Source organism: Melanerpes formicivorus, unplaced genomic scaffold (assembly GCF_026170545.1).
Source record: "Melanerpes formicivorus ecotype bairdi unplaced genomic scaffold, bMelFor1.0.p_v2 SCAF_6, whole genome shotgun sequence".
NCBI classification, from domain to species: Eukaryota; Metazoa; Chordata; class Aves; order Piciformes; family Picidae; genus Melanerpes; species Melanerpes formicivorus.
The window spans coordinates 28,287,454-28,312,766 of record NW_027142358.1 but is presented as its reverse complement, the minus strand read 5'-3'; the positions used below and the strand labels follow the sequence as shown (position 1 = coordinate 28,312,766).

General features: G+C 43.5%; 1 protein-coding gene across 1 annotated transcript in view; it reads right to left on the bottom strand.

The window, feature by feature from the left end:
* The window catches only part of MGMT (O-6-methylguanine-DNA methyltransferase), a 167,114-nt gene extending 142,298 nt beyond the window's left edge, over window positions 1-24,816 (bottom strand). The window contains exons 1-3 of the mRNA XM_068140219.1: window positions 24,711-24,816; window positions 12,706-12,749; window positions 410-549 (exon numbers count right to left, since the gene is read on the bottom strand). Of these exons, the coding sequence (XP_067996320.1) occupies window positions 410-549; window positions 12,706-12,729 (164 nt within the window). The 5' untranslated portion in view covers window positions 12,730-12,749; window positions 24,711-24,816. The remainder of the gene's footprint in view (window positions 1-409; window positions 550-12,705; window positions 12,750-24,710) is intronic.
* Window positions 24,817-25,313: the final 497 nt, after the last annotated feature.

Below are 25,313 nucleotides of genomic sequence, written 5' to 3'. Positions count from 1 at the left end.
TCTCTCACAAGAGGTACACAGTGATTAAAACAATTACTCAAGCTTAGTTCTAGCTGTTGGAACACATATAACTAGATACAGATATGCAAGAAGCTTTTGCTCCTTAGACATATTCATGTGTGCATCCAAAATTAGGGGTCAGGATTAACTTTGAGAGCCGACATTAAAAATACTTTAATTTTAGAACATTTATTTGCTGATATTATTGATGCAGCAGAGAAAAAAAATGTGTCTGGGATCCACCACTCCTTAAAGGCACTGAAGGCTCCTTTTTCCTCTCACCAGATCAAGCCATACTTCCAAGTATGGTGAGCAAAAACCAGTATAAATAGTTCTGTTTTAGATCTGCTGAGCAAATTCTTTCCTCTACCACATACATAAGCATAGGAACAATAAAATATGGACTTACCCGCTTGGCAGCATGCTCATCTTTGGAAGTTTGATCTCATGCAAGCCTACTTCACACCCAGAGATCTTGAGCTTCCCTACAGGGCTGAGCAGAACCACGTATTTCTCCTTGCACTGAGACTCTCCCTGTCTGGAATTCACCTGTTCGGGAAAATAAAGTCCTGTTAAATTGCATGCACTGTCACCAAGAACATTCATCTCAAGGCAGAGTAGTTTCCATGAGTCACTTTAAAAAAGAGTAAAGAAAGAAACCAATTTGAGTGAGAGTCTTGATCTTCTTGAGGGCCTCAAAGGATCTTTTCCAACCTGGTGAATTCTATTCTATTCTATGGAGAATCTACCTAGGGATCTGGACAGGCTGGATTGATGGACTGCAGCTTACGTGTGTCCAGTTCTGGGACGCTCAATTCAAGAGAGATGTTGAGGTACTGAAACATGCGAGGGGTGAGGGGCCTGGAACACAAGCCCTATGAGGAGAGGCTGAAGGAGCTGGGGTTGCTTAGCCTGGAGAAGAGGAGGCTCAGGGGAGACCTCATTGCTGTATACAACTACCTGTTGTACCTGTTGTAGCCTGGTGGGGGTTGGTGTGTTCTCCCAGGTAATCAGAAGCAGAACCAGGGGACACAGTCTCAAGTTGTGCCAGGGGAGGTTCAGGCTGGATATTAGGAAGAAGTTCTTCACAGAGAGAGTGATTTGCCATTGGAATGGGCCGCCCAGGGAGGTGGTGGAGTCGCCGTCCCTGAAGATCTTTGAGAAAAGTCTGGATGAGGCACTTAGTGCCATGGTCTTGTTGATTGGATAGGGCTGGGTGATAGGTTGGACTGCATGATCTTGGAGGTCTCTTCCAATCTGGTTGATTCTAATTTGATCCTTCCAATTTGATTCTAATTATGGATAAAGATTCAACAACCCAACCCCCTACCATTCTGTGATTGGGTTTCTTTTGTTCTGTTCACTTTTTTTAAACCCGGGTTCACTTGAACTGAACTCTTTGGAGCAAAGCATCTTTTACCTTGGTTGTACAACACCAATGGTGATGTGGTATCACAGTATCACAGTATCACTTAGGTTGGAAAGGACCTCGAGGATCATCGAGTCCAACCTATCAACACAGACCCCATGACTAGACCATGGCACCAAGTGCCACGTCCAATCTCCCCTTGAACGCCTCCAGGGTCGATGACTCAACCACCTCCCTGGGCAACCCGTTCCAATGCCGAATGACTCGCTCGGTGAAGAACTTCCTCCTCACCTCGAGTCTAAACCTCCCCTGGCGCAGCTTGAGACTGTGTCCCCTTGTTCTGGTGCTGGTTGCCTGGGAGAAGAGGCCAACCCCCTCCTGGCTACAACCACCCTTCAGGTAGTTGTAGAGGGCAATGAGGTCACCCCTCAGCCTCCTCTTCTCCAGGCTAAACAATCCCAGCTCCCTCAGCCTCTCCTCATAGGGCTTGTGTATAGGCCTCTCCCCAGCCTTGTTGCCCTTCTCTGGACACGCTCAAGTGTTTCGATGTCCTTCTTAAACTGAGGGGCCCAGAACTGGACACAAGACTCAAGGTGCAGCCTAACCAATGCAGAGTACAGGGGCACTATGACCTCCCTGCATGGTCTGATGGTAGTGTTTAGGTCTGGACATACTTACAGTGTTCTGTCCCATTTCTCTCCCAATGATTGTATAAACCAAGCTGTAAATATGACTCAAAACATCAGAGTTGAACTGGTGGAGTTTGTTTAGCCCCAATGAATGTGACAAGGATGTAATTGTTGGTCTTGTAGAGTACTGAGAAATGCTCGGCATCTGTTTCCAACTCCATCCTATCAGTAATCATAAAACTAGAGTGGTAACAATGGGAATAAAAAATTGCTTCTTTCACTAAAGAATGATTGATATTTTTCCATATTTTTTTTTCCAGCAGACACATTCTATTTGTGTCCCAGCAGCTATTTGCATAACTCTGCAACTCTAAACCGGTGAATCTCCTTTGTTGTCACCATAATCCTTTAGAAATCAGTGTCAAAACACATCAGATGTTAGCTGATAAACCAGCCATGAAACTGCTGCTAGATGAGATTCTTATGAAGGCCACTGTTCTGCTAGTTAGCATGTTCTTTTGAGGCTCTGATTTACACACTGACATCTTAGCATGGATCATTTGGAGTTTTGAAAGTAAAAGCTGTAGTTTAGGAAACTTGAATTATGCTCTTTACATAAAATCACAGCATCATTTAAGTTGGAAGAGACCTATAAGATCATGAAGCCCATCCATTAACCCAACACTATCAGCTTTCCTGCTAAACCATGTCCCTCAACACCACATCTATAAGGCTTTTCAAATTTTCTCATGGATGGTGATGCTACCACTGCTGTAGGCAGCCTGTTCCAGTGGTTGACAACCCTTTAAAGTGAAGAAATTTTTCTATTACCAATGCATGAAGACAGGCTGAAAGAATTTGGGCTGTCCAGCCTGGAGAAGAGAAGGTTTCAGGGAGACCTTATAGCTACATTTCAATATCTAAAGGGGACCTAGAGGAAGGCTGGGGAGGGACTGTTTAAAAGGGCCTATGGTGATAGGATGAGGGCTAATAGATTTTAAACTGGAGCAGGGTAGATTTAGGTTGGACATTAGGAGGGATTTCTTCACAATGTGAGTGGTGAGATACTGGAACAGGTTGCCCAGAGATGTGGTTGAGGCCCTGTCCCTAGAGACATTCAGGATCAGACTTGATGTGGCCCTGGGCTGCCTGGTCTAGTTGGAGGTGTCCCTGCTCACTGCAGGAGAGTTTGACAAGATGACCTTTGAGGGTCCCTTCTAACGTGATGCAATCTGTGAACCTAAACGTCCCCTTGGGTTGTTTTCCTCATTCCTTCTCCCTCAAGGGGAGAACATGGGTTAAGTTTTTTGATTTTTGGAGTAGCACTTTATTGCAGAAGGTGGTTTGGGTGACCCTGCTTTAGCATGGAGCTTGGATTAGATGTTCCTCAGAAGTCCCTTCCAATCCCCAGCATGCTGGGATTCTGTGGTTACCAAATGCATAGACATCACCTCGTATAGACTGGTGGACACTGAAAACGTGTTCCTGCCCACATCCTTCCAATACAGGCACCATTTGCTCAACAACATCTTCCCCATCATGCTCTTTCTGAAGCTGTGAGAGCTACAAAGGAATGGCATCTTAAAGCAAAAATATCTAATAAATCCAAATGAAGAGTTTTCTGCCTTTTCCCCCTCCATCTTATGCAAGCAAGTTTGAGGAATTTTGGTCAGGTTCTGCATGAACTCCACTTTCACTCTGCCTTTCCACTGTAATGCTTACAAATCTGTGTCAAAATCTCTCATAATGTTGAAATTAAATGGAAAAATTGGACTTTGAGAGGAAATTTCTTCTGTTATCCTCTAGAGTCATGCTATGGAAACAGAAATGTAGGTGTGGTGCAAGTCTGTGTCTCACTGGAGTGCTGAATGCTCTACAGAAAATTGAAGACTTGTTAACCAACAGAATTAAGTCTTTTTTGTCATTAATAACAGATGAGTATCAAAAGCTTTTCACAGTAGATGATTTATCACTATGAATATTAGCATGATTTATGAGTTAATGTCCTGTACAGAGGAGCCTCATTTTCCAGGCATGCTCCCATGACTTCACAGCAGCACATCTTGGTGTCAACCACGCTCCTCCTAGGGGCGAAGGTCCCTTAAATTGCACATCAGCCCTGCAGAACACCACTCAGAACTGGAGATGTGCTGCTCAAATGGCCTTCCTAGGGTTCAGATGCCAAGGATGCAAAACAGCAGTGAGTTTTATCTCCTAAGATAGGTGCCATGAACCTAAAAGCCAGCATTAGCTTGATGACTTGCAGAAAGGATCTTAACCTCTTGTGTTCACCACTAACTCAGTTTAACAGCCCTGCTGCTGCCAAGGCCTTCAGCATTAAAACATACCTCCCATTTGATTAAGCATGGATTTCATTCATAATTTGCATTAATTATCTTTCACATTGTAGTAAATAATTCAAACTAATTTCCTACGTCCTATTGACCCTCCCTAAAACCCATTGGAGGTTGGTCTGAGATCCTTCGAAGAAAGAATCATTTAGGTTGTAAAACACTTGCAAGGATCACCTACTCCAACCCTTATCCCAACACTTCAATTCAATTAATTTCCATAATGGGGAAAGGCTAAATTAAAAAATGCAAAGAAATCCTGAGGATCAACAAGGTTAAAAAAAAACCATCATAGCAAAATGTTCCCATGCTTTACGTTCTGCCAAGAGGTTGGTCTTTTTCCAGAAGACAAGTCATAGAATCCCAGCATAGTGGGGGTTGGAAGGGACCTCTGGAGATCATCTACTCTAAACCCCCCACTTTATCTTGCCCAGGATCACAAAGTCCAGGCATGTTTGGAATCTGTCCAGAGAAGGAGACTCCACAGCCTCTCTGGGCAGGTTGCTCCAGCAAAGAAGTTTCTCCTCCTGTTGAGATGTAACTCCCTGGTTCCCAATTTGTGCCCACTGCCCCTTGCCCTGTCACTGGGCACTACTGACAAGTATGGCCCCATCTTCTTGCCCCCTACAGTTCCTTTAGCTCTTGCTGTGCACTGAGAAGATCCCCTCTCAGGCTGTGTTTCCCCAGGCTCAACATGTCCAGGTCTCTCAGCCTTTCCTCCTCACAGAGATGCTCCATGCCCTTCAGCATCTTTGTAGCCTTTACTGGACTTTCTCCAGTACTAGTTCCCTGTCTCTCTTAAGTTGGGGAGCCCAGACTGGACCCAGTACTCCAGATGTGGCCCCATCACTGTGATGACCATAGTCTTCTCAATACACCCCAGCAGACCACTGGCTTTCTTGGCCAGGAGAGCACATTGCTGGCTCATGTCTCTCAGTCTTCTCTCCTCACAGTGCTGCTCCATTCCTCTCAGCATCTTCATAGTCCAGAGAGCAAATCTTACAGCATCTACACTTCGGCACCCTGCCCCAAATCACTGTTTCTGAACTGAGGGGAAGAATAAAAATCATCATTAACATCTCCTGCTACTATCATAAAGACAACTGCATGACATGATCATTTAGAAACAACCCCTAACCTTATTTGCAAAGTGTTTTCACTGCAGAACCTTTCTGCCACCCCACCTGGGGCTGCAGAGATGAAGATCAGTGCACACTATGGCTGCTAGAGAGCTTACACACACCAGTGGTCCAATCACCCAAGGCTTTCATTGAATTATATCAACATCTCTTTAATAGTTTAAAACTTCCTGTATTTGTTTTACTGGTTTCTGTGTGTTTACTGAAAAGGAAACAATCCATTGTATGTTAAGAATATGGGAAGAGATATTAATAGTAAAAATAAATGCATTTGTGCACACGTGTTTCACTGTGGAGGGCTATTTTCCAACCCTAAATAGCTAGTCTGAGATGAGAAAAGTTCTTACTCAGAAGAATTTGTCTGTTTTTACTTAAAGCAGAGAGAAAAATAAGGACTGGGGAAAAAAAAAACACCACCATGATGTCCATACAGTTAATGTGTGCTAAAACAAATCTAAAGACTTAATTCTATATCCATCTTGCTTAATCATCAATATTTTCACCTTCCAGATAAATAGTGCTTCAAGAGTAACAAGAATTTCTGTACTACAAGTAATTTCTGTGCAGTGAGGAAAGGAGGGAAGAAGTTTCATACCCAGAAATAGTTTAATATATAGAAAACAACATACAGAATGAGAAACATCTCATTCTTTTTCTTATTATTCATAAAATGGTTTGGGTTGGAAGGGACCTTGAAGATGATCTAGTTCCAACCCCTTGCCACAGCCAGGGACTTCCTCCTGCTACACCAGCTTGCTCAAGACCTCATCCAACCTGGCTTTCTACAATTTCCAGGCTTGAAGCCTTCACAACTTCTCTGGGCAACCTGTTCCAGTGCCTCACCACCCTCATAGGGAAGCATTTCTTCCTTGTGCCTCATCCAAATCCAGCTTCTTCCAGTTTGAAGCAATCATGCCTCATCCTGTTACCACACCTTTATAACAAAATCCATCTCCAGCTCGCCTGTACCTCTCTTCAAATACTGGGAAGTTGCTCTAAGGTCTCCCCAGAGCTCCCTCTTCTCCAGGCTGAACAACTCCAACTCTCTCAGCCTGTCTTCCTAAGAGAGGCTCACCAGCCCAAATCATCTCCAATAATATCTCCAGTGCCTCTCTAAGTCAATTTAACCCTGGTTAAGCCAAACCTGCAACTTTAGAGAATATGAAAACAAAACCTCCTCATTTCCCAGGCAGGGGAGGTTCAGAGAGGAATCATCAGACCGGAGTTAGTTTGGGGTAATCCAACCCTTTCTTTACCTGGCAGAGAACTAATCCCATAAAAAAATGTGAAGGTGCAAAATTATCTTAAACATATGCAAATATATATTGGCAAAGCGATCTCTAAAGTTCAGTCCACATCCTCACTTACCCAAAGGTCCACCTCATAAAATCCACATCCTCTCTTACTCAAAGGTCTACCTAACACAAACTAGAGGAATCCATGTTCACATACAAGAGCAACAACTGCTTTCTACAACATTTTAGAAGTAGCTGACAAGAGCAAACAGAACTCTTTTATTAAACAATCAAAGACAACAAAATCAAGTTTCTGTTGGCCCATCATATTATGTTGCTAATCTTCTTTGGATGGCAACCAAAAGACCCTGAATTGCCAAGCTATGAAAGTGCATTTCCAAGCACTGGTAGCCTCTGGCTCTTTGGCTTCATCTTCACTCTCTTGCTTTGGCAGACAGGAGTAATCCTGGTCTGTCAAATGACAAATTCCCAGTGTACTTCCTACCAAAGCTCTCTTAGAGCTCTGCATTTTACTTAAAGGATATTTAAATTGTAATAATTTTCTTTTTCTAATTTGGCAGGTAAGTTATTACTAAGCATTCAAGATAGGAATTAGTGTACTTTAGCTATTGTCCACATGCCAAGCCATCATTTGAGACAGTGTCAGCAGACAGTAAAACACAAGACCTTAGTGGGCTGTTTGAAAAGGAATCCATAGATTCATAAAATGGTTTGGGTTGGAAGGGACCTGCCCCAGGTGATTCTGCTTTGGCAGGGCAGGTTGGATAGATTATCCCTAGAGGTCCCTTCCAACCCCTAACATTCTGTAATACTATGATCATCTAGCTCCAACCCCACTGCCATAGGCATGGACATGTTCCACTAGATCAGGTTGCTCAAGGCCTCATCCAACCTGGCCTTGAACACACCCACAGAGGGGACATCCACAACCTCTCTAGGAATCCTGTCCCAGTGTCTCACCACCCTTACGCTAAAGAATTCAGAGGCACCATTACCTCCAATACTCTCTCCAAAACATCTAAACACAACCTGGCTCTTCCTCCACCTATTATTTATATAGTAAACTTAAATGCTGTGCAACTGCTGTGGCCACACAGCAGAAACCATCTAAACGGCACTGACATCATTTTATGTCATCAGCATGAAGCCAAGAGGAGCATTTTAAATTCAAACACACACAGCAAATAAGTAAACTAACATTTTAAATGTGATGTTAAGCTGTACAAATTAACAATTGTGGTGGGTTGGCAACAAGTTTGCCAGATCAGGTTGCGCCACCTCTAGGATGTATCTTGGTGTCCAGAAAGAAGCTTAAGTCAGGCTGTTTCACTTAAGAGAAATTTAGATACTTTTGAGTAATCTTATCTGGAACTGTGGCAGCCTTGGGATTATAATGAATTAGAGCAGAGCAGGGTAAGAAATGGAATACCAAGAGGAGAAGCAGGGGAAAAGCAGACAGAGTCAGATATATAATGGTTGAACTCAATGACCTTAAAAGTCTTTTTCAGCCTAGATGATTCTATGATTTCTGTAATAATCAAATTACACCAGCAATAGCACATACAAGTAATTGTGAGCATTCCAGGCTGTTGGGAGGTACCTGGAAATTCTACCACCCTGTAAGCCACATGGCTTGGTGTATTTACCACGGGATGTAGAAGCACATTGTCATTTCTACCCTACTGATGAACTAACAAAAGGATTAAGCTCCCAGCATTCCACCCCTTACTTTTAGACTGGAAATCATAAGCTAGATGTGATTTAGAAGCACTCTGCAAGGCACAAAGCAGTGTTATGCTCTGTTCAGAGCTTTAAACAAGCAGTCACAAGAAATAAAAAATTCAAACTGCATAGTAAAGAAATCAAAGATGAAGAATGTTGTCTCTAAGAATGAGAAGGTGTCCAGAATTAATATCTAGTTGTTACTGGTTTAACAAATCTTATGCAACAGAAAAGGAGTCGTCATGCATCACAGGGAAGGAGCTGCGAGTGCTGGACAAGTTCACCATGAGCCAGCAGTGTGCCCTCATGGGCATAAAGGCAAGTGGTCTCCTGGGGTGCATTTAGAGTGTGGCCAGCACATCAAGGGAAGTACTCCTATCCCTCTAGTGAGGCCACATACAGAATACTGGGTATAGTTTTGGGTTCCCCAGCTCAGGAGAGACAAGGAACTACTGGGGAAGTCCAAAAGGCTATAAAGATAAGGGGCCTGGAGCACCTCGGTGAGGAGGAAAGACGGGTTGTTGAGCACAAAGAAGAGCATCCTGAGAGGGGACGTTCTCAATGCTCAGCAAGAGCTAAGGACCTGTGGGGGGTAAGAGAATGGGGCCAGATTCTTCTCAGTGGTGCCCAAGTGACAGGACAAGGGGCAACGGGCACAAACTGGAACTCAGGAGGTTCCAACTGATGAGAAGGAGAAACTTCTCTAATGTGAAGGTGCTGGAGCCCTGGAGCAGGATGCCCAAAGAGGCTGTGGAGTCTCTCTTCAGAGATCACTTCCAACCTCATACCATTCGATCATTCTCTGCTAATGCAAGGTAAAAATGAAACTTTAATCAGATGAGACTTGTATCAGGTTCAGGGGAACTGAAAATGGGCTAAAACAAAGGAAATCTAGCAGGATGGCTTCAATATTAGGCACCACTTCAAATTTTTATCACCTAAATCCACAAAAAAATTTCTTGATCTGCTCCTTGTGCTCTCCACAGAGCTGGAGTCAGGACCAGCTAAATAAAAGATAATGCAACTAGGCATAACACAATAAAAGATATTACCTTCACCATGCATTATTGCTGCCAATTATAAGAATCACTTCAACTTAATTTCAGAGGCACAATCACCCTCAACTGTAACAGTCTCTTTTTTAAATTTCAAGCAGTATTACATTAAGGCAATAACTCACCTTCCAGCTATAATATCAGTCTCCCTTATTGCAGAAATACATTTCATAAATACTTCTCATCGACAAGGCAAGCTAATTCAGGTTAATTTTATTGTATTTTGGTGCTGCTTCGCATTTGTGTGCAATTACCTTTATCATTTTATTGCCTTGCCAGAAAGTAATCAGAACAATTATTTGAGGAGGGGAGGTGTATAAATTCTAAATCACACTTGCTGGCATTTTTGATCAAATAGCAGCTTTATCTCCAAAAGTGGCAGGGACACGGGATAAATCATGCATCAGTCGAGTGTGGCTGACCCCCCAAGTGCATTGCACAATATCAGGAGAGCTTCAAAAGAAACTTTCCTATATAATCCATCATTCCTTATAATATTAAAATAGCTATACCTGAAGAGCAGGAGCTAGAGAATAAGAACAAAATAAATCTAAGCAATATGAACAAACCCATTAATAGTGCTCCTTAAGCTGAAGGAGAAGCAGGAATCTGAATTGCATTGAAGGAAAGAATTCCATTGTAATGTTTGGAGTAGGTAGAACAGCTTTAAACAAGTGAAGCAGCAAATTGTGTGTAAAAAGTCACTAAAAATACAAATACATCTACAGGAAAATAAACACATTGGGAAAAGGTGGCAAAATATACATACAAAAAAATGACATTATAGTCTTGGCAGAAACATCTGAATTTTCCTCCTATCAGTCATTTTGATTCAGGGCAACACAGACAAGCATCTCACTGCATACACTGAGCAGAGGATCACAGCACAGGTTTAAATTTATTAAGTTTACTAAGTAAGTATAAATTACTACCACAAATTCAGAGGAACAGAACTACATTTTAAGGCTCTACAATAGGGACCTACAGGCTGAGTCAATGATCCAGGGTCAATGGTCCATGGCCAATGTGATGAGGTTCACATCAGGTCTTCCACTTGGGTCACAACCACCCCATTATAGCTCCAGGCTTGGGGCAGAGTGCCTGGAAACTGCCTGAGGGAAAAGGACCCGAGATGTTGGTCAACAGCAGCTGAAGATGAGCTAGCGTGTGTCCAAGTGACCAAGATCACCAGCATCCCGGTCCGGATCAGGAGTAATGTGGCCAGCAGGACTAGGGCAAGGATTGGGTTCCTATAATCAGTACTGGTGAGGCCACACCTTGAATATTGCATTTATATATGGGGCCCTGACTCCAAAAAGGACATTGAGGTGCAGGAGCACATCCAGAAAAGGACAAAGCTGCTGGTGAATGCTCTGGAGGGCAAGTCTTGTGTGCAGTGGTTGAGGGAACCAGGGTTGTTTAGTCTGGAGAGGCTGCAAGAGACAGGAAAGCCTAAATTTGTGCCAGGCATGGTTTAGGTTGGATATTAGGAAATTTTTTTTCTCTGAAAGCACTTTTGGGCCCTGGCCTGGGTGCCCAGGGCATTGGTGGAGTCCCCACCCCAGAAGGATTTCAAAGTTATGTAGGTGTGGTGCTGAGGGACATGGTTTAGTGGTGACCTGGGTTAATGGGTGGACTTGGTCTTAAAGGGTATTTTCCAGCCTGAATGATTCTGTGATTCTCAGCCATATTTCATCTTCTTTCCAGCAAATCCAACATATGTCTTGGATCACCATAACAGCATTAGGAATGGAGTGGAAGACAAACACAGTGACTGTGGAAAACATCCACATTTGACTCTTTCAGAAACCATTTTTCAGCAGCTTGCTTAAAAAACATTCAGCACATGACATGGGTGACAACTGATTTCAGCAAAAAACATGTGTCAGGCACACACTATGTGTCACCCCAACGTGTGGTTATGCCCAAAGTAAACCTGTAAACTCATCATCCACTATAAATGTCACTGAAAACACAAACTATATCACATACATATTTACAATGCATCCAGAATGGAGGGAAAACAGAAGGAGAGGAACCTGGACTGGGTCTGCACAGCCACCCCAGCAGACAGGCTATGAGAGTTGATCTGTTTTACCTTAAGCCTTGTGCCTTTCCACATATCAAAAGGAGAAAACTCCCCTAATAGCTAATGCTGTACCTTTCAACTGAAAGTGAGAGTGGGAGAAACTAAAAGGTTAGGTAATAAATTAATAGTTTCATGTCATTTGGCAGCTATATCACACCCAGCTTTGAATAAGAGGGAACTCTTCCCACCACAGTTGGTTGTGCTGAAGATAATCAGATATTTCTGCACCATTATTCCAGGCACCTGCTAAAAGATGTTTGTGATGGGAAAAATATATAAATAACCAAATTAGATGCCTATATAAAAGGCAAAGAGTAGAACAAGAATTTATTTTCCTGAACTTCTTCCTCAACTGTTCCATTACTAGAGATAAAACCAATTTTGTTTAATGGAAAAGAGAAAGAAACTCTTACACAGAGAGGCAGAAGACAGAATATGCCAAAACACTACTTCCCTAAGCCACAAAAAAATTGTTATGTGGATTACAACCACAAGAAATGCTACTACCAAGACCTTTTTAACAGCAGGAATAGCGAGAGATGCAAGTTTGATTGCACTAGAGTATTTTCCTGCAGGAACATTTTTAGTGTTACAAAAATAGATATTCCAGAGGAAAAAAAAATAATGTGTTTGCACCTTCAAGTTCATTTTAATTCTTTGAAGACTATGGTAATTAACTAAATAATGTGTTGATGCCTTTCAGGGAGGTAAATTGTTCGGAATGTCTTATTTTACTATAAAGTTACTGACTTTTGCTTCCCTTGTTGAGATTTTAAGCCTCAAAATGAAGCTAGCTCTTTTTGTTTTTACCACTGAAGTGTTTTAAGAAATGGAAGCAGCTAACAAAATGCAGCACTGTCCCCTTAGTTTATGCTCTGTGGCAGATAGCTACGTGATGGGGAAAGGTCCACTGATGCCTGTTACCAACCATGACAGAGCTACAGAGATTTACAATGCAGCATCAATCTTGTCAGCTGGATACTTAATACTGACTGCTGGACACTGGGGAAAAAACAAACTATGTTACGTGAACTCTTTTGTAATGCTGGACTCTCAATGTCCATCTAAAGCAAGAGGGCTGCACTAGAAACTTACTTTTGGAGCAAGTCGTGATGCCATGGTAGATGAGAGGTCTCCACCTGTGAGATAAAAACAGAGTTAGGCTGAGATTTATTTCCACAGAAAAAGAAATAAAAAATGTATGTCAGTAGTGCTACCTCCTCCAAAAATCCACTCCCTAGTTCAAGAAAGCACTAAGTTTCAGTATAATTACAAAAGTGAGCTTGAATTTTTCCCCCCACAAGCAACTGGGAATTTTAACACTCATAAGGTCATCTACTGCTTGTTAGGAGTAAATCAGAGGGTACTTTAAAATAGTCTTCCATAACAACCACTATGCAGCGCTGATATTTTGGGTAAGAACAGCTTGAAAGATCATAGAATCATAAAGGTTGGAAAAGACCATCAAGTCCATCCTTCTACCCAACACTTCCATGACCACTAGACCATATCCCAAAGTGCCACATCCTCTTGAACACTTCCAGGGATGCTGACTCCACCACCTTCCTGTTCCAAAGCCTGACCACTCTTTCAGGAAAGAAATTTTTACTAATAACCAACCTACCCAAACTAAACCTCCTCTGGCACAGCCTGAGGCTGTTTCCTATTGTCCTGTTGTTAGTTACTTGGGAGAAGGGGCTAACACCATCCAGACTACAACCCCCATTCAGGCAGCAATAAGGTCTCTTCTTAGCCTCTTCTTCATGATAAACCACCACAGTTCCCTCAGCCTCTCCTCATAAGACACAAACCCTTCACCAGGTGTAAGTACATATACCAAATAAAGTATTAATTTAAGGAATATTTGCACAAGTAGTAACACTTCTGACTTAGGAAAATAAACAGCCTTTTGTGATGTAGAATCACAGAAAGGTTCTTTCCAGCCTAAACAATTAAGTCTAACTATTGACCCAACACTAACAAGGCCACCACTAAAACCATGTCCATCAGCACCACATCTGCACAGCTTTTAAATTCCTCCAGGGATGGGAACTCCAGGTCTGTGCTGGGCAGCCTTAGACAGGCTTTGACAACTCTTCTGGGGACAAAAATTTGTCCTAACATCCAAACTAAACCTCCTCTGATGCAATTTAAGGTAATTTCCTCTTGTCCTGTCCCTTGCTATTTATGAAAAGAGTCCATACTCCACCTGGCTGCAACCTCCTTTCACGGAGTTGTAGAAAGCCAGGTGGTGATGCCTCAGCCTCCTTTTCTCCATGCTGAACAACCCCAGGTCCCTCACAAGACCTGTTCTCCAGATCCTTCACCAGGTTTGCTGCCCTTCTCTGGACCTGCTTCAGGACCTCAATGTCCTTCAATGTGCCTCACCACTGCTGAGTACAGGAGATAATCCGTGCCCTGGTCCAGCTGGCCATGCTACTCCTGGTCTAAGACAGGATGGTGTTGGTCTTCTTGGCCACCTGGGCACACGTTAGCTCACCTTCAGCCAACTGCCAACCAAAGCACCACATCTTTCTGTGCTAGTCAGAGGCAACTTGGGAAAACTGAGATGTTCCTATCATTGGTTTAAAGATCAACCATTTCTTAAGCAGGTACAGTTATCCTCTCCCACAGAGTAGAGAGTTCCCTGACTGAAGTGGAAGAGCTCCCAATGAGGTTGCCTGAGAATTAGGACACTGAAGTACCACATTTTAAGGCATGAAAGTGAGTGACTTGGTTACAGTGTGGATTTAAGAGGAGAGATTACAAAACAATAAGAAAACACTCAAGACACATTAACATCAATTACTCTAATTCTAGTCTTAAGCAGTATCATTATTTATAAATCATTAACAAAAATTACAAGAGGTTCCTCTTTGCTCTCCCCTTTGAAATAAATGATGAGTGTCATTTCTGTGGTATTTAAGTTCCTCCTCTCCATTTTCTTCTCAGAAGTCAGTAAGATCACTGTATCTTTGTGAAGATGTGCTAGAACATTACACTTTAAAATCAGGGAGAATATCTGCCAAAACTCAACCTCAGAATTCTGACTCCCAGCCAAACTTGATGGGAACTCTCCCACTTCAGTCAGGGAACTCACTACTCCACTGGAGAGGATAACTGTATCCGCTTCAGAAGTGATAAATCTCTTAAAAGAAATTATAGAAACATCAAGTTTTCCAAGTCTTGAGGCCCAAATAAGTGACAGACCTTACAGCCACTTCCAAACTACTTACTGGCTGCTCCATTGGGTCAGCCGGATTACAAAATTTCATCCTGACTGAAGGAGCTCAGAGCCCAGCAGCCATCTCTGGAACAAAACTGGTGAGAAAACCTTTTCATTCAGACATTTTTATTTACTTGCACCACAGTCTACCACCCCATCTATCAACGAAATAGGGCCAAATACCAAAAATCAAGTTAAATTTCATACTGTTTTTTTTAAATAGCATCTAATCTGTGGTGACAAGAACCGTTTTAATTGCTAGCCCGGTACCACATAGAAACATATAATTATTTAGGCTGGAAAAAAATCTTCTAGGTAATTGAGTCCAACCAGCAATCCAGCAGTGTCAAGTGCAGCTAAACCATGTCCCTCAGCACCATATTTCCATGGCTTTGAAATACCTCCAGAGAGGGTGATTCAGCCACTTCCCTGGACAGCCTGTTCCAGAGCTTAATCTTTTGGGGTAAGGAATCGTTCCTCATGTTCAATCTAAACCTCCCCTGATACAATTAGAGGCCATTTCATCATGTCCTGTCATTTGTCTGGGAGAAGGGGCTGACTGCCACCTCATTCCAACCTCCTTTCAAGGAGTTGTAAAAGTGAGGAGGTCTCCCCACAGCCTCCTTTTCTTCGGGCTCAACAAATCCAGTTCCCTCAACCATTTCTCACAAGCCTGTCTCTGCCTCAGTCCTGAGCTGTCAGATCACAGGTCTCCTGTCTCACTTCCTCTTGCTCTTTCCACCTAGATGTGCCAAAGTTCTCCAGAACTTCTGCTCTGCTGAGGATAAAGCCATACTGATGAACAGCCAGGCAGCAGCATGCTTCTGAGACACCTAGAAGACACACAAATGTCTTCAGGGGGCAAGTAGAAGGTCCTGTATAATAGAAGATGAGATGGTGTTGGAAGCTAATGTATCAGATTCACAGATTACATCAGATTGGAAGGAAGCCCCTGCAGTCAGCAGACATCTCCAGCTAGATCAGGCTGTGAAGGGCCACATCAAGCTAGATCTTGAATGTCTCCAGGGATAGAGCCTCAACCACAAGCCTGGGTAACCTGTTCCAGTATTTTACCAACACAGACATACTCTCAAAACCTTTGATTAAGTTAATAAAAATTGAAAAGAAAATTACATCAAAAAGCAGATCCCTAAAGGCCATGAAAAATTTCAGCCGTGTTTTGTTGATAGTCTAGAACAGAAGTCCTTGGGTTTCCTGCTTGCTTTCACAGAATTATAGAATGGCTTAGGTTGGAAAGGACCTTAGAGATCATCTACTGCAACCTCTCTGCTATGGGCAGGGACACCTCAACTACACTTGGTAGCTCAAGGCCTCATCCAACTTGGCCTGGAACACCTCCAGGGAGGGGACATGCACAATCGGTCTGGGCAACCCATTCCAGTGTCTTGCCACCCTCGTACTGAAGAGCTTCCTAAGATCCAGTCTAAATCTACTCTCTCTCAGCTTAAAGCCATTCCCTCTTGTCCTGTTGCTAGACACCCTTGTGAAAAGTTCCCCTACAGCCTTCCTATAGATTTCCTTCAGGTACTGGAAGGCAGCTATAAGGTCCCAAAAGAGTGCTCTCTTCTCCAGGCTGCACAACCCCAGCTCCCTCAGCCTATCCTCATAGAAGTGCTCAAGCCCTCAGACCATCTTTGTTGGCCCCCCTTCAGACTCAAGCAGTTCCATGTCCTTCTTATGATGGGGACACCAGAGCCAGACAGAGGTGGACATTCACAGGAGTGCAACCAAAAAAGTACATATGATGGCAGCACTACAATAAGAACTTAGATTCATAAGAAGTATTTTTTTCCTCAGGTCACCAACTTTTAAACACTAAAGGAAGGTTCTCTTTGAAAGACAACATGTGTCCTGTGATAGGACATTGGGCAACAGATACAAACTGGAACACAGGAAGTTCCACCTCAACATGAGGAGAAACTTCTTTACTGTGAGAGTGCCACAGCCCTGGAGCAGGCTGCCAGATTTCAAGAACCATCTGCATGCACTCCTGTGTGACCTGCCCTAGGTGACCCTGCTTTGGCAGGCAGGTTGGACTATCTCTAGCAGTCCCTTCTAACCCCTACCATTCTAGGATTCTATAGCAAGTCCTTAGAATCCACAGAACATAACACCCTCTGTTCTCAGCACTACAATTTAAAACCAGCCATTATATCAAGACAGTATATGAATAAAATTCCATATGAAAACATTTAAAGTGCATTAGATTTTTGGTCAAGATGAAAGGGTGAAAAGGAAAAAAAAAAAAAGAACTCAAGCAATCTATTCTAATTGGGTTCCCATGGTAACTGTACAATTGGGTTTTTCAGTCTAACATCCCAAAGGCCCAATGCACACTTGTAAAATATACTTCAAACAGCCTGAATTGTTTTTACATTACAGCACTCCCAGGAAGATCAATTACTACACATCCCCACCCTAACTATTAGTGGCAGGAGATGTTAACACTATTGGCCATATTAACATAAGTCATGTAAAAAAAAAAAACCCAAAACAAAACAAAACCAACCACCACAGCTCACCATCATTATATAAAACTAATTACACACTTCAGATTCATCACCCACGTTCCCAGGAATAAACCAATACCAGCCTGTCACAAGATCCTGTTTTCTGAATGGTAGGAATCAACCCCAAATGTATACCAAACTCATTTGGCTTCTCATATTGATTTTGAGGATAAACAGAATCAATCATTAATAATTACATTAGAAGATGACCCAGAGGGGTTAACCATATTCGTAGAAACTCTCACTATGGAAGCAAATATTGCTTCACAATAAAAAAACATAAAAAGACAATTGAAAAGCATCTTGACCCAGGCCATACCCATTGCCAAAACCAGAAAAAGGAGCACTCACTAGCATGCAACTCATCTTAAAGGTTAAATACAATCATGGAATTATCACAGAACTGTTTTGGTTGGAAGAGACCTCTAAGCTCATCCAGTCCAACCTTCAACCCAAAACCACCACGGTCATTAAACCATGTCCCAAACTGCCATGTTCACACATTTCTTGAAAGCCTTCAAGCACAGTGACTCCACCACCTTCCTATGCAGCCTGTTCCAATGTCTGAGTTGTTACTGTTCTACTAAAAAAGAAAACAAAACCCCCAAACCATCACAGGCATTTATTAAAGAGTTTCTCTCAGATTAAACATTTGACCTTGTTGGGTCTCAGTTTTACTCTCTGAAAACACAACCCAGATGCAGCTAATGCTTCCACACAGGCCTTTTATTCACTAGCCAAAGTATCAAAGCTAAAAGGAATAATGACCCACACCCACTAATGAGGATTCAAAAACTAATTTACTTCTCTTCCAGGAACAAAACCAAACTGAAGCTAGTTTTAAAAAGCCAATCTAATTTCTCAATCAACCAGAAATGTTCACATTTCATGGACTTAAGTCAGGAAATAAGCATACACTCACACAATAATTTGGGTCAGAAGAGATCTTCAAGATCAAATCCAACTGTTAATCTGGCACTGCCAGGCCAGCACTAAACCATGTTCGTCAGCACCACATCTACACAGCTTCAAAACCCTTCCAGGGAGAGGGATTCCAACACTGCCCTGGTCAACTTCATCCAGGCCATGACAACTTTCAAGGGGAAGAAATTGTTCCTCATGTCCAACCTAAACCTCCCCTAGGGAAACTTACAACTGTTTCCTCTCATCCTATCACTTGTTCCTTGGGAGAAGAAATTAATCCCCACCTTGCCCCAATATCCTTTCAGGGAGTTGTAAAGAACAATGAGGTCTCCCCTTCACCTCCTTTTTTCCAGGATGAACAAGCTTAGTCCCCTCAGGTGCTCCTCACAAGACCTGTTCTCCAGACCCTTCACCAGCCACAAAACCTTTCTTTGGACACACTCCACCAGATGTTATTTCTGGTCTCAACAGGAGACTGTACTATAGATTTCCCTTTCCCCTCCACAATGTCCAACCATACTAAACTCCAGAGGAGCAAGATGAAGGAAAAATGAACTTCTGTGAATTGTTTCACCAGGACACTGCTCATAGTCAGAAAATGTCATGCCAATGTCACCTGCCTGCTGCTATCAAAGCAAGTTTGTGCATTTCATCTGGATTTTTAGCTGCTGCATATTTCATCTTCTGGTTTTAATATGGAAAACAACAGCAAAAAAAAAAAAAAGCTCCTTTAACAGGGTCTTAAATGCACTTTAGGAGTTTATTAAAAAGCTTAACTCATTAATAAACCTTCTGCATTTGAATTATTAAAACCTGAAAATACACTCAAAAGACCAAAAGCCCATCTCTTCAGTGGCACCAAGAGCATATAGCTACTGAATATTACAAAAACAAAGCCAAACATTTACAGGGGTTTACTAGTATAGCATCATTTTCCCCTGAAAAAAAAAACCAAACACCAGGATTTAAACTTCTGCATTGAGAAATCCCACTTCTGAGTCAAATAATCAGCAGCCCCAGATGACTATTCCAAGTCCCATAGCTCAGCTTCAGGTTGAGTAGTGAACATAGTGTGACCTGAATCAACACTACTTCTCCAGATGCCACCAGCTCCTTCTCTGAGGATTAGATTTCACTCCCCTTAACCAAGAGAACAGGCCCTCCAGCAGCAGTGCTGCTTTACCAGCATTTCACTTGAAAAGCAGAGGGGAAGCCAGAACCTTTATAGTAATGATCTCCCTTCTTCCTCCATGAGATGACACAATCCCAGAATTGTGGAAGTTGGAAGGAGCCTCTGGAGATCACCTAGTTTAACCCTCAAGTTAAAGTAGGGTCACCCACAGCAGCTTGCCCCGAATCACAATGCCCAGGTGGGTTTGGAATCTCTCCAGAGAAGGAAACTCCATAACCTCTCTAGGCAGCCGGCTCCAGGGCTCCAGCACTCACACACCAAATGAGTTTCTCCTCCTGTTGAGATGCAACCTTCTGGGTCCCAATTTATGCCCACTGTCCCATGTTCTGTCACTGGACACTATTGTAAAGAGTCTGGCCCCATCCTCTTGCCTCCCCACAGGTCCTTTCACTCTTGCTGAGCTTTAAGAAGATGCCCTGTCAGGCTGTTCTTACACAGACTCAACATCCCCAGGTCTCTCAGCCTTTCTTCCTCAGAGATGCTTCAGATCCCTCATCTTCATAGCCTTTGAGAGACACTCTCCACTAGTTCCCCATCTCTAAGGTAACTGAGCCCATTGCTGGTTCATGATGAATCTTCCATCCACTAGGACTCTCAGATCCTTTTCCCCTTCACTGCTCTCCAGCAGCTCAATCCCCAGCCTACCCTGGTACATGGGGTCACTCTTTCCCAGATGCAAGATGCTACATACGCCCTTGTTGAATGTCATTAAATTTCTTCCTGCTCAGCTCTCCAGCCTATCCTATTCCCATTGAATGACAGCACTCTGATTTGTCACCCATTCCACCCAGTTTGGTGTCAGCAAACTTGCTGACAGAGCTCTTGTGGCCAAGAAGGCCAACAGTATCCTGGGTTGTTTAGGAAGGGGTGCAGTCAGTAGGTTGAAAGACTTTCCTCCCTCTCTACTCTGCTCTGCAGAGGCCACATGTGGAACACTGTGTCCAGTTCTGGGCCACTCTCTTCAAGGACAGGGAACTGCTTGAGTCCAGCACAGAGCCACAAAAATGATTAAGGGAGTGGAACATCTTTCTGAGGATAGACTGAGGGAGCTAGGGCTCTTCAGCTTGGAGGAGACTAAAGGGTAACCTCCTCAGTGTTTACAAAATACATAAAGGGTGAGTGCCAAGAGGATGGAGCCAGGCTCTTCTCAGCACTGCCCAATGACAGGACAAGGGGTGGAAGCTGAGGCATAGGAAGTTCCATGGAAACAGAAAAAAATAATTATTTCACTGGGAGGGTGACACAACACTGGAACAGGCTGCCCAGGGGTTTGGGGAGTCTCCCTCTCTGGAGATATTCAAGACCTGCCTGGATGAGACTCAGATTAAGTATATTTTTCATCACCTTCAGAACCTCTGTTGCACTGAGGAAAATCTCACCTGCACATCCAAGTTTTCCAAGTGACTTGAGCAGATTTCTGAAATGATTTACACCAAGACAGAGTGGTTTTGCTATGCTGATAATAAAAACAGTCAATAAGGAAACCACTTCAAAAAGGATTAGCAAAAAGCATCAAAATGGTGACATATTTCCAAAGAAACTTCCACAGTTATTCACCTTCCATAAAACTCCAAAACCACACAAGCTTTATTGGCATTCAAATACATTTGATTTGTTTAAGCAGTGGTGTGGACCACACAAATCACACATCAGCTTTAAAACTAGACTTTCTATTTCTGGGGAACACTTTAATACAGGTTTGTTTTATAACCTGGTTGATCCTCCAGATGTACATTTAGCTTAGTGCTGACCAAAACATAGCTGCATTGGGTGCTCATATTTGAGTTACAGGAGAAAATTTAATACAGGGGTTTTTCCTGCACCAGAAAGGTTTTGGTCATACCTTTCAAGGTCAATCGGCACAACTGAAGCCCACAGCAGCACATTTGTAGACAAACAACTTTCAGAGCCAAGAAACAGCAGAGAAACTCAACAACTGGAAGTGTGTAGGAAGGACACCAAATGCTGTTCTAGTTCCCAAACCCAGCCAAGACATGCTGAAACCTGTCACTACCTGAATCCCCATCCCTGGAGGTGTTCAAAATACACAGATGTGGTGCTAAGAAATGTGGTTTATAATCAGACTTGGTCAAGTTAGATAATAGCTGGATTTGATCTTAGATGTCTCTTCCAACCAAAGTGATTCTGTGATTCAGCTGCTCCTCACAAGACTTGCTCTCCAGACCCTTCACCAGCTTCACTGCCCTTCTCTGGACCCACTTCAGTGCTTCAATGTCCTTCTTGTAGCATGGGTCCCAAAACCGAGCCCATTATGCAAGGTGTGGCCTCATCAGTGCAAAGTACAGGGGGAGCACCACTTCTGGTGATCGACTGGGTTAGGCACTGGCTGACTTCAGCAGCATTACAAACAGGAAACGATTGTAAGGCAGGAAACCTTTAACAGCATCAGACTGAATGCTAACGCCTTCAGGGTGTGTTTAGAAGTTTCACACATTTAGTATTTAACATTGTTCTGTAAAACATAAAATGAAATGTTAAAATCTATCACAAGCAATGAGGCCTTTTTTTTTTAAACTTAACTTCTTTGCAGAAAGTACAGTTTAATTTAGGTCAGCCACATGCCAGGCAGAACAGCTCACTTAAGTCTTGAGGCTGATGTAAAGCATCAGCAAATCAGGACCTACAATTTGCTCCCCCAAAGCCCCAACACCAGAATGACCATCAATGTTGAAATCACCTTTCAGTCATCACAAATAAGGTTTATACGAATTGTATCAGAGGTGGAGGACATGGTTCACAGGGAAACTATGGTTAGAGAACAAGTGGGTAAAGCAGCCAGCACATTGAGGTTTAAATCATGAACATCACTTGTTCTTAACTCTTACAAAGCCCTAATTGCTCAGGAATGCTACAAAAACACTCACCCATGTCTCTGCCATGCTCTCCCCTGGATTCTTTTTGTTACTGCTTATTCTGACAGTTTCACCTGTCACTGAAGTCCATTTAAACTGAATTTCTCTGGTGCAGCCTCTCCATCTTATCCTCACTTCCCACAACTTAATACTTCCCCCCTCCCTGCACATGTCCTTAAATTAACCATTCAAGGAAACCCCCAATAACCTTCCCAAAGGGCATAAGCTTCTCCTTCAGGCTACTATCCCTTTAGTGATCCATTAACTGATTCTCTACATACGTTAAGCATTAAACAGTGGTGACAAGTTAATTACAGAGTTATCAAGAGATAAAGTAGTCACGGTAACACAAGTTGCAATATAACTACAACAGTTTCCTATAGAGCTTCTGTTCAGTTGCTGGTGTAATTGGTGTAATTAACTTGTCATGGATCAGAATGCAGATAGGAATTGCTAAAGCCACCTTGCAAGCTCACAGGGCTACATCTTTTTTTCCCCTCCCCTCTAAAGCTTGAGGCTTTGAGTAGAATTGTCCAAATGCAGGACATTTCTGTTTGAAAACAAAGCAAATGAACTTTGAAAGGATTGTCACAGACTGACAAAACATTCAAGAATGCAAGAAAGAAACATGGTCAATTTCATGTAACTGAGACTTCCGGTCTTAAACTTCAGTATCCAGCACTACAGACACGATAGGTGTTCTTCGTCTCAGAGGCAATAAGCTTTACAAACACCTCCCATCTCCAAGTCTGACCTTTCACAGATTAAAAGGACCCAGTTCTCTCAGTCTTTCCACATAAAGATGATTATAGAATCATAATCACAATAATAACAGATAATAGAATCATAATGACAATTCAAGGATTCTATTCTATAAAGTTGAAAGACAAATCAGCCCGAAGATGGGAAGTGGACAGTTTCAAGAGGGCAAAAGCTCAATCCCAAAATTAACACCCAAAAAAATACCTTGGGTTTAAAACCATGATCTGTAACTCTTCAAGGTTGCAAGTGCTAGGCTGAAAACCAGAGCTAGGTTGTCCCACATTTACTAACCTCTCAGGTCTTGAAACAACAGGCAGGCACCTCAGCTCCACTCACTTCTTCTGCAGAGACCATACAAACCTTTCCAAAGGGGTGCCTCTGTACAGGTGGAGGAAGAAAGCTGCTAAAAAAAATTTCACCTGACCAGATCCTCTGTGGGCTTCAAAACCACATGGCAAGGACACATTGTAATGCAACAGGAGATTTTCCCCCCCATCATGGCTCTGCCTAAGCTGTGTTTCCATGCAATAGAAGGAAGACCAAAGGCCAGAGTGGCAGTTCAGGGAGAGAAAGCTCCTACACTGCTAGTTTTGGTCCCCTGTGCATTAGGCAGACAGGCAGGGCTTGGAGGCCAAAAACCTTCATCAGGTTCACAAGGGAACCCTGTCATCTAAGCAGACCCTTCCAGGAGATAATCCTTGTCTTCTGTGCAGGGGGAGCACAAATCTAGATGCAAGAGTGACGCTGTGACAGTCATTTTTAAACTGTATGCCCCAGATTATAAAATGGAAGGCTTCCTATGTGAAATTGTAGAGACTGCACCTTCCCATTTAGTAAGAGCTCCATTTCACAAAATGAAGATACAACTCAGTAACAGGTTTATTTGAGAGTTAGGAGCAAAAAAAAAAAGTTATCTTTACACATACTTTGCTTCAAAAGCTGTGTGCAGTTACATCATACTTGTTTTACAAAGGCTTTTAAGTCAACAGCAAAGACATTGTTATGTTACTATCAGTTTGACATGCATTATTTTAGTGCAGCGTCGTGCTAACCTGATCTGACCACATGCTGCTGCCAGGAAGCAGGGTGCTGCCATCCTTTCACCTATTGCATTGCTCCATGCCCAACACTTTCAGGAGTGCCTTGGCTCCCACAGCAGATACAAAACTGCTTTCCTTGGGCAAGGGAAGAGTTTGGCAGAGCCAAGGCAGCACACGTGAGCCTGGTGGTTGCTCTAGGAGCAAAAGCTTTGGGATTAAAAGAGGGGTATTCCCTCTGCTAGGCCTTGCGGGTGGCTGTGAATGTGGATACCAGAGAGCAAAGAAACCCCACTCACTCGTGGGCTGCAATACCAAGCAAAACCTCAGCACAGGGACAAGCACGAATGCCTGTGACTGCTCACCCTTAGCGCAGCTACTCAAAGTGATACAGAAGGCTCTGCCACGGCGTTCTTATCAGCGGCAACCGTCCCCCAGCCCCGAGGGAAGGCCGCGTCCCCCCCCATGCCCCCCAGATCCGACCATAACGCAGCCACCCCGAGCCCGCCCAGCCGGGTCCCTGCAGCAGCGCAGCTCCGCTGCCCTCCAGCGCACCTGCCCCCAAGGAGACGAAGGGAGACGGGCGGAGAGGGAGCCGGAGGGCCTCCGGAACCTGCAGCCGCCACAAGCCTGGCGCCGCCGCGGAACCTGTTCCGGTCACGCCGCGGCAGGGGAGGCGCCGCACTGCCGGGGCGGAGCCCTAGCGGGCTGCCCCGTTACCCGGGCGGGAGCAAGGAGCAACCAGCGGAGTAGGACGGGCCTCATCCCACCGCCTGGCTTCAGCCACGGTGGCCTGCACAGGACTTTTTACCTGGCTCTTCCAGGGCTGCTCCAGACAGGGCTGTGAGGGGAATCGCACACTCACCCCTGCTTATATAGACGGGGTGGTAACGCAGGCCACCTGTGCCAGGCTCAAGGCCAGAGTGGCTGCTGCAGGTTACACAGGTGGTTAGAATCACAGATCTCTGTGATTTCTGGGTGGCGCTGAGCCTCTGCACCTTAGTTCTTCATGTGACATGTTTGTGGCTGTTGAACAAAACACACCATGTCTAAGAGCCAAATACAGCCCTTGGAACTGAAATGGATTATTTAAAATCATTTAGGCAGGTGAAGGGAGACCTTGCTCTCTGTGACTCCCTGGAAGGAGATTGGAGCCAG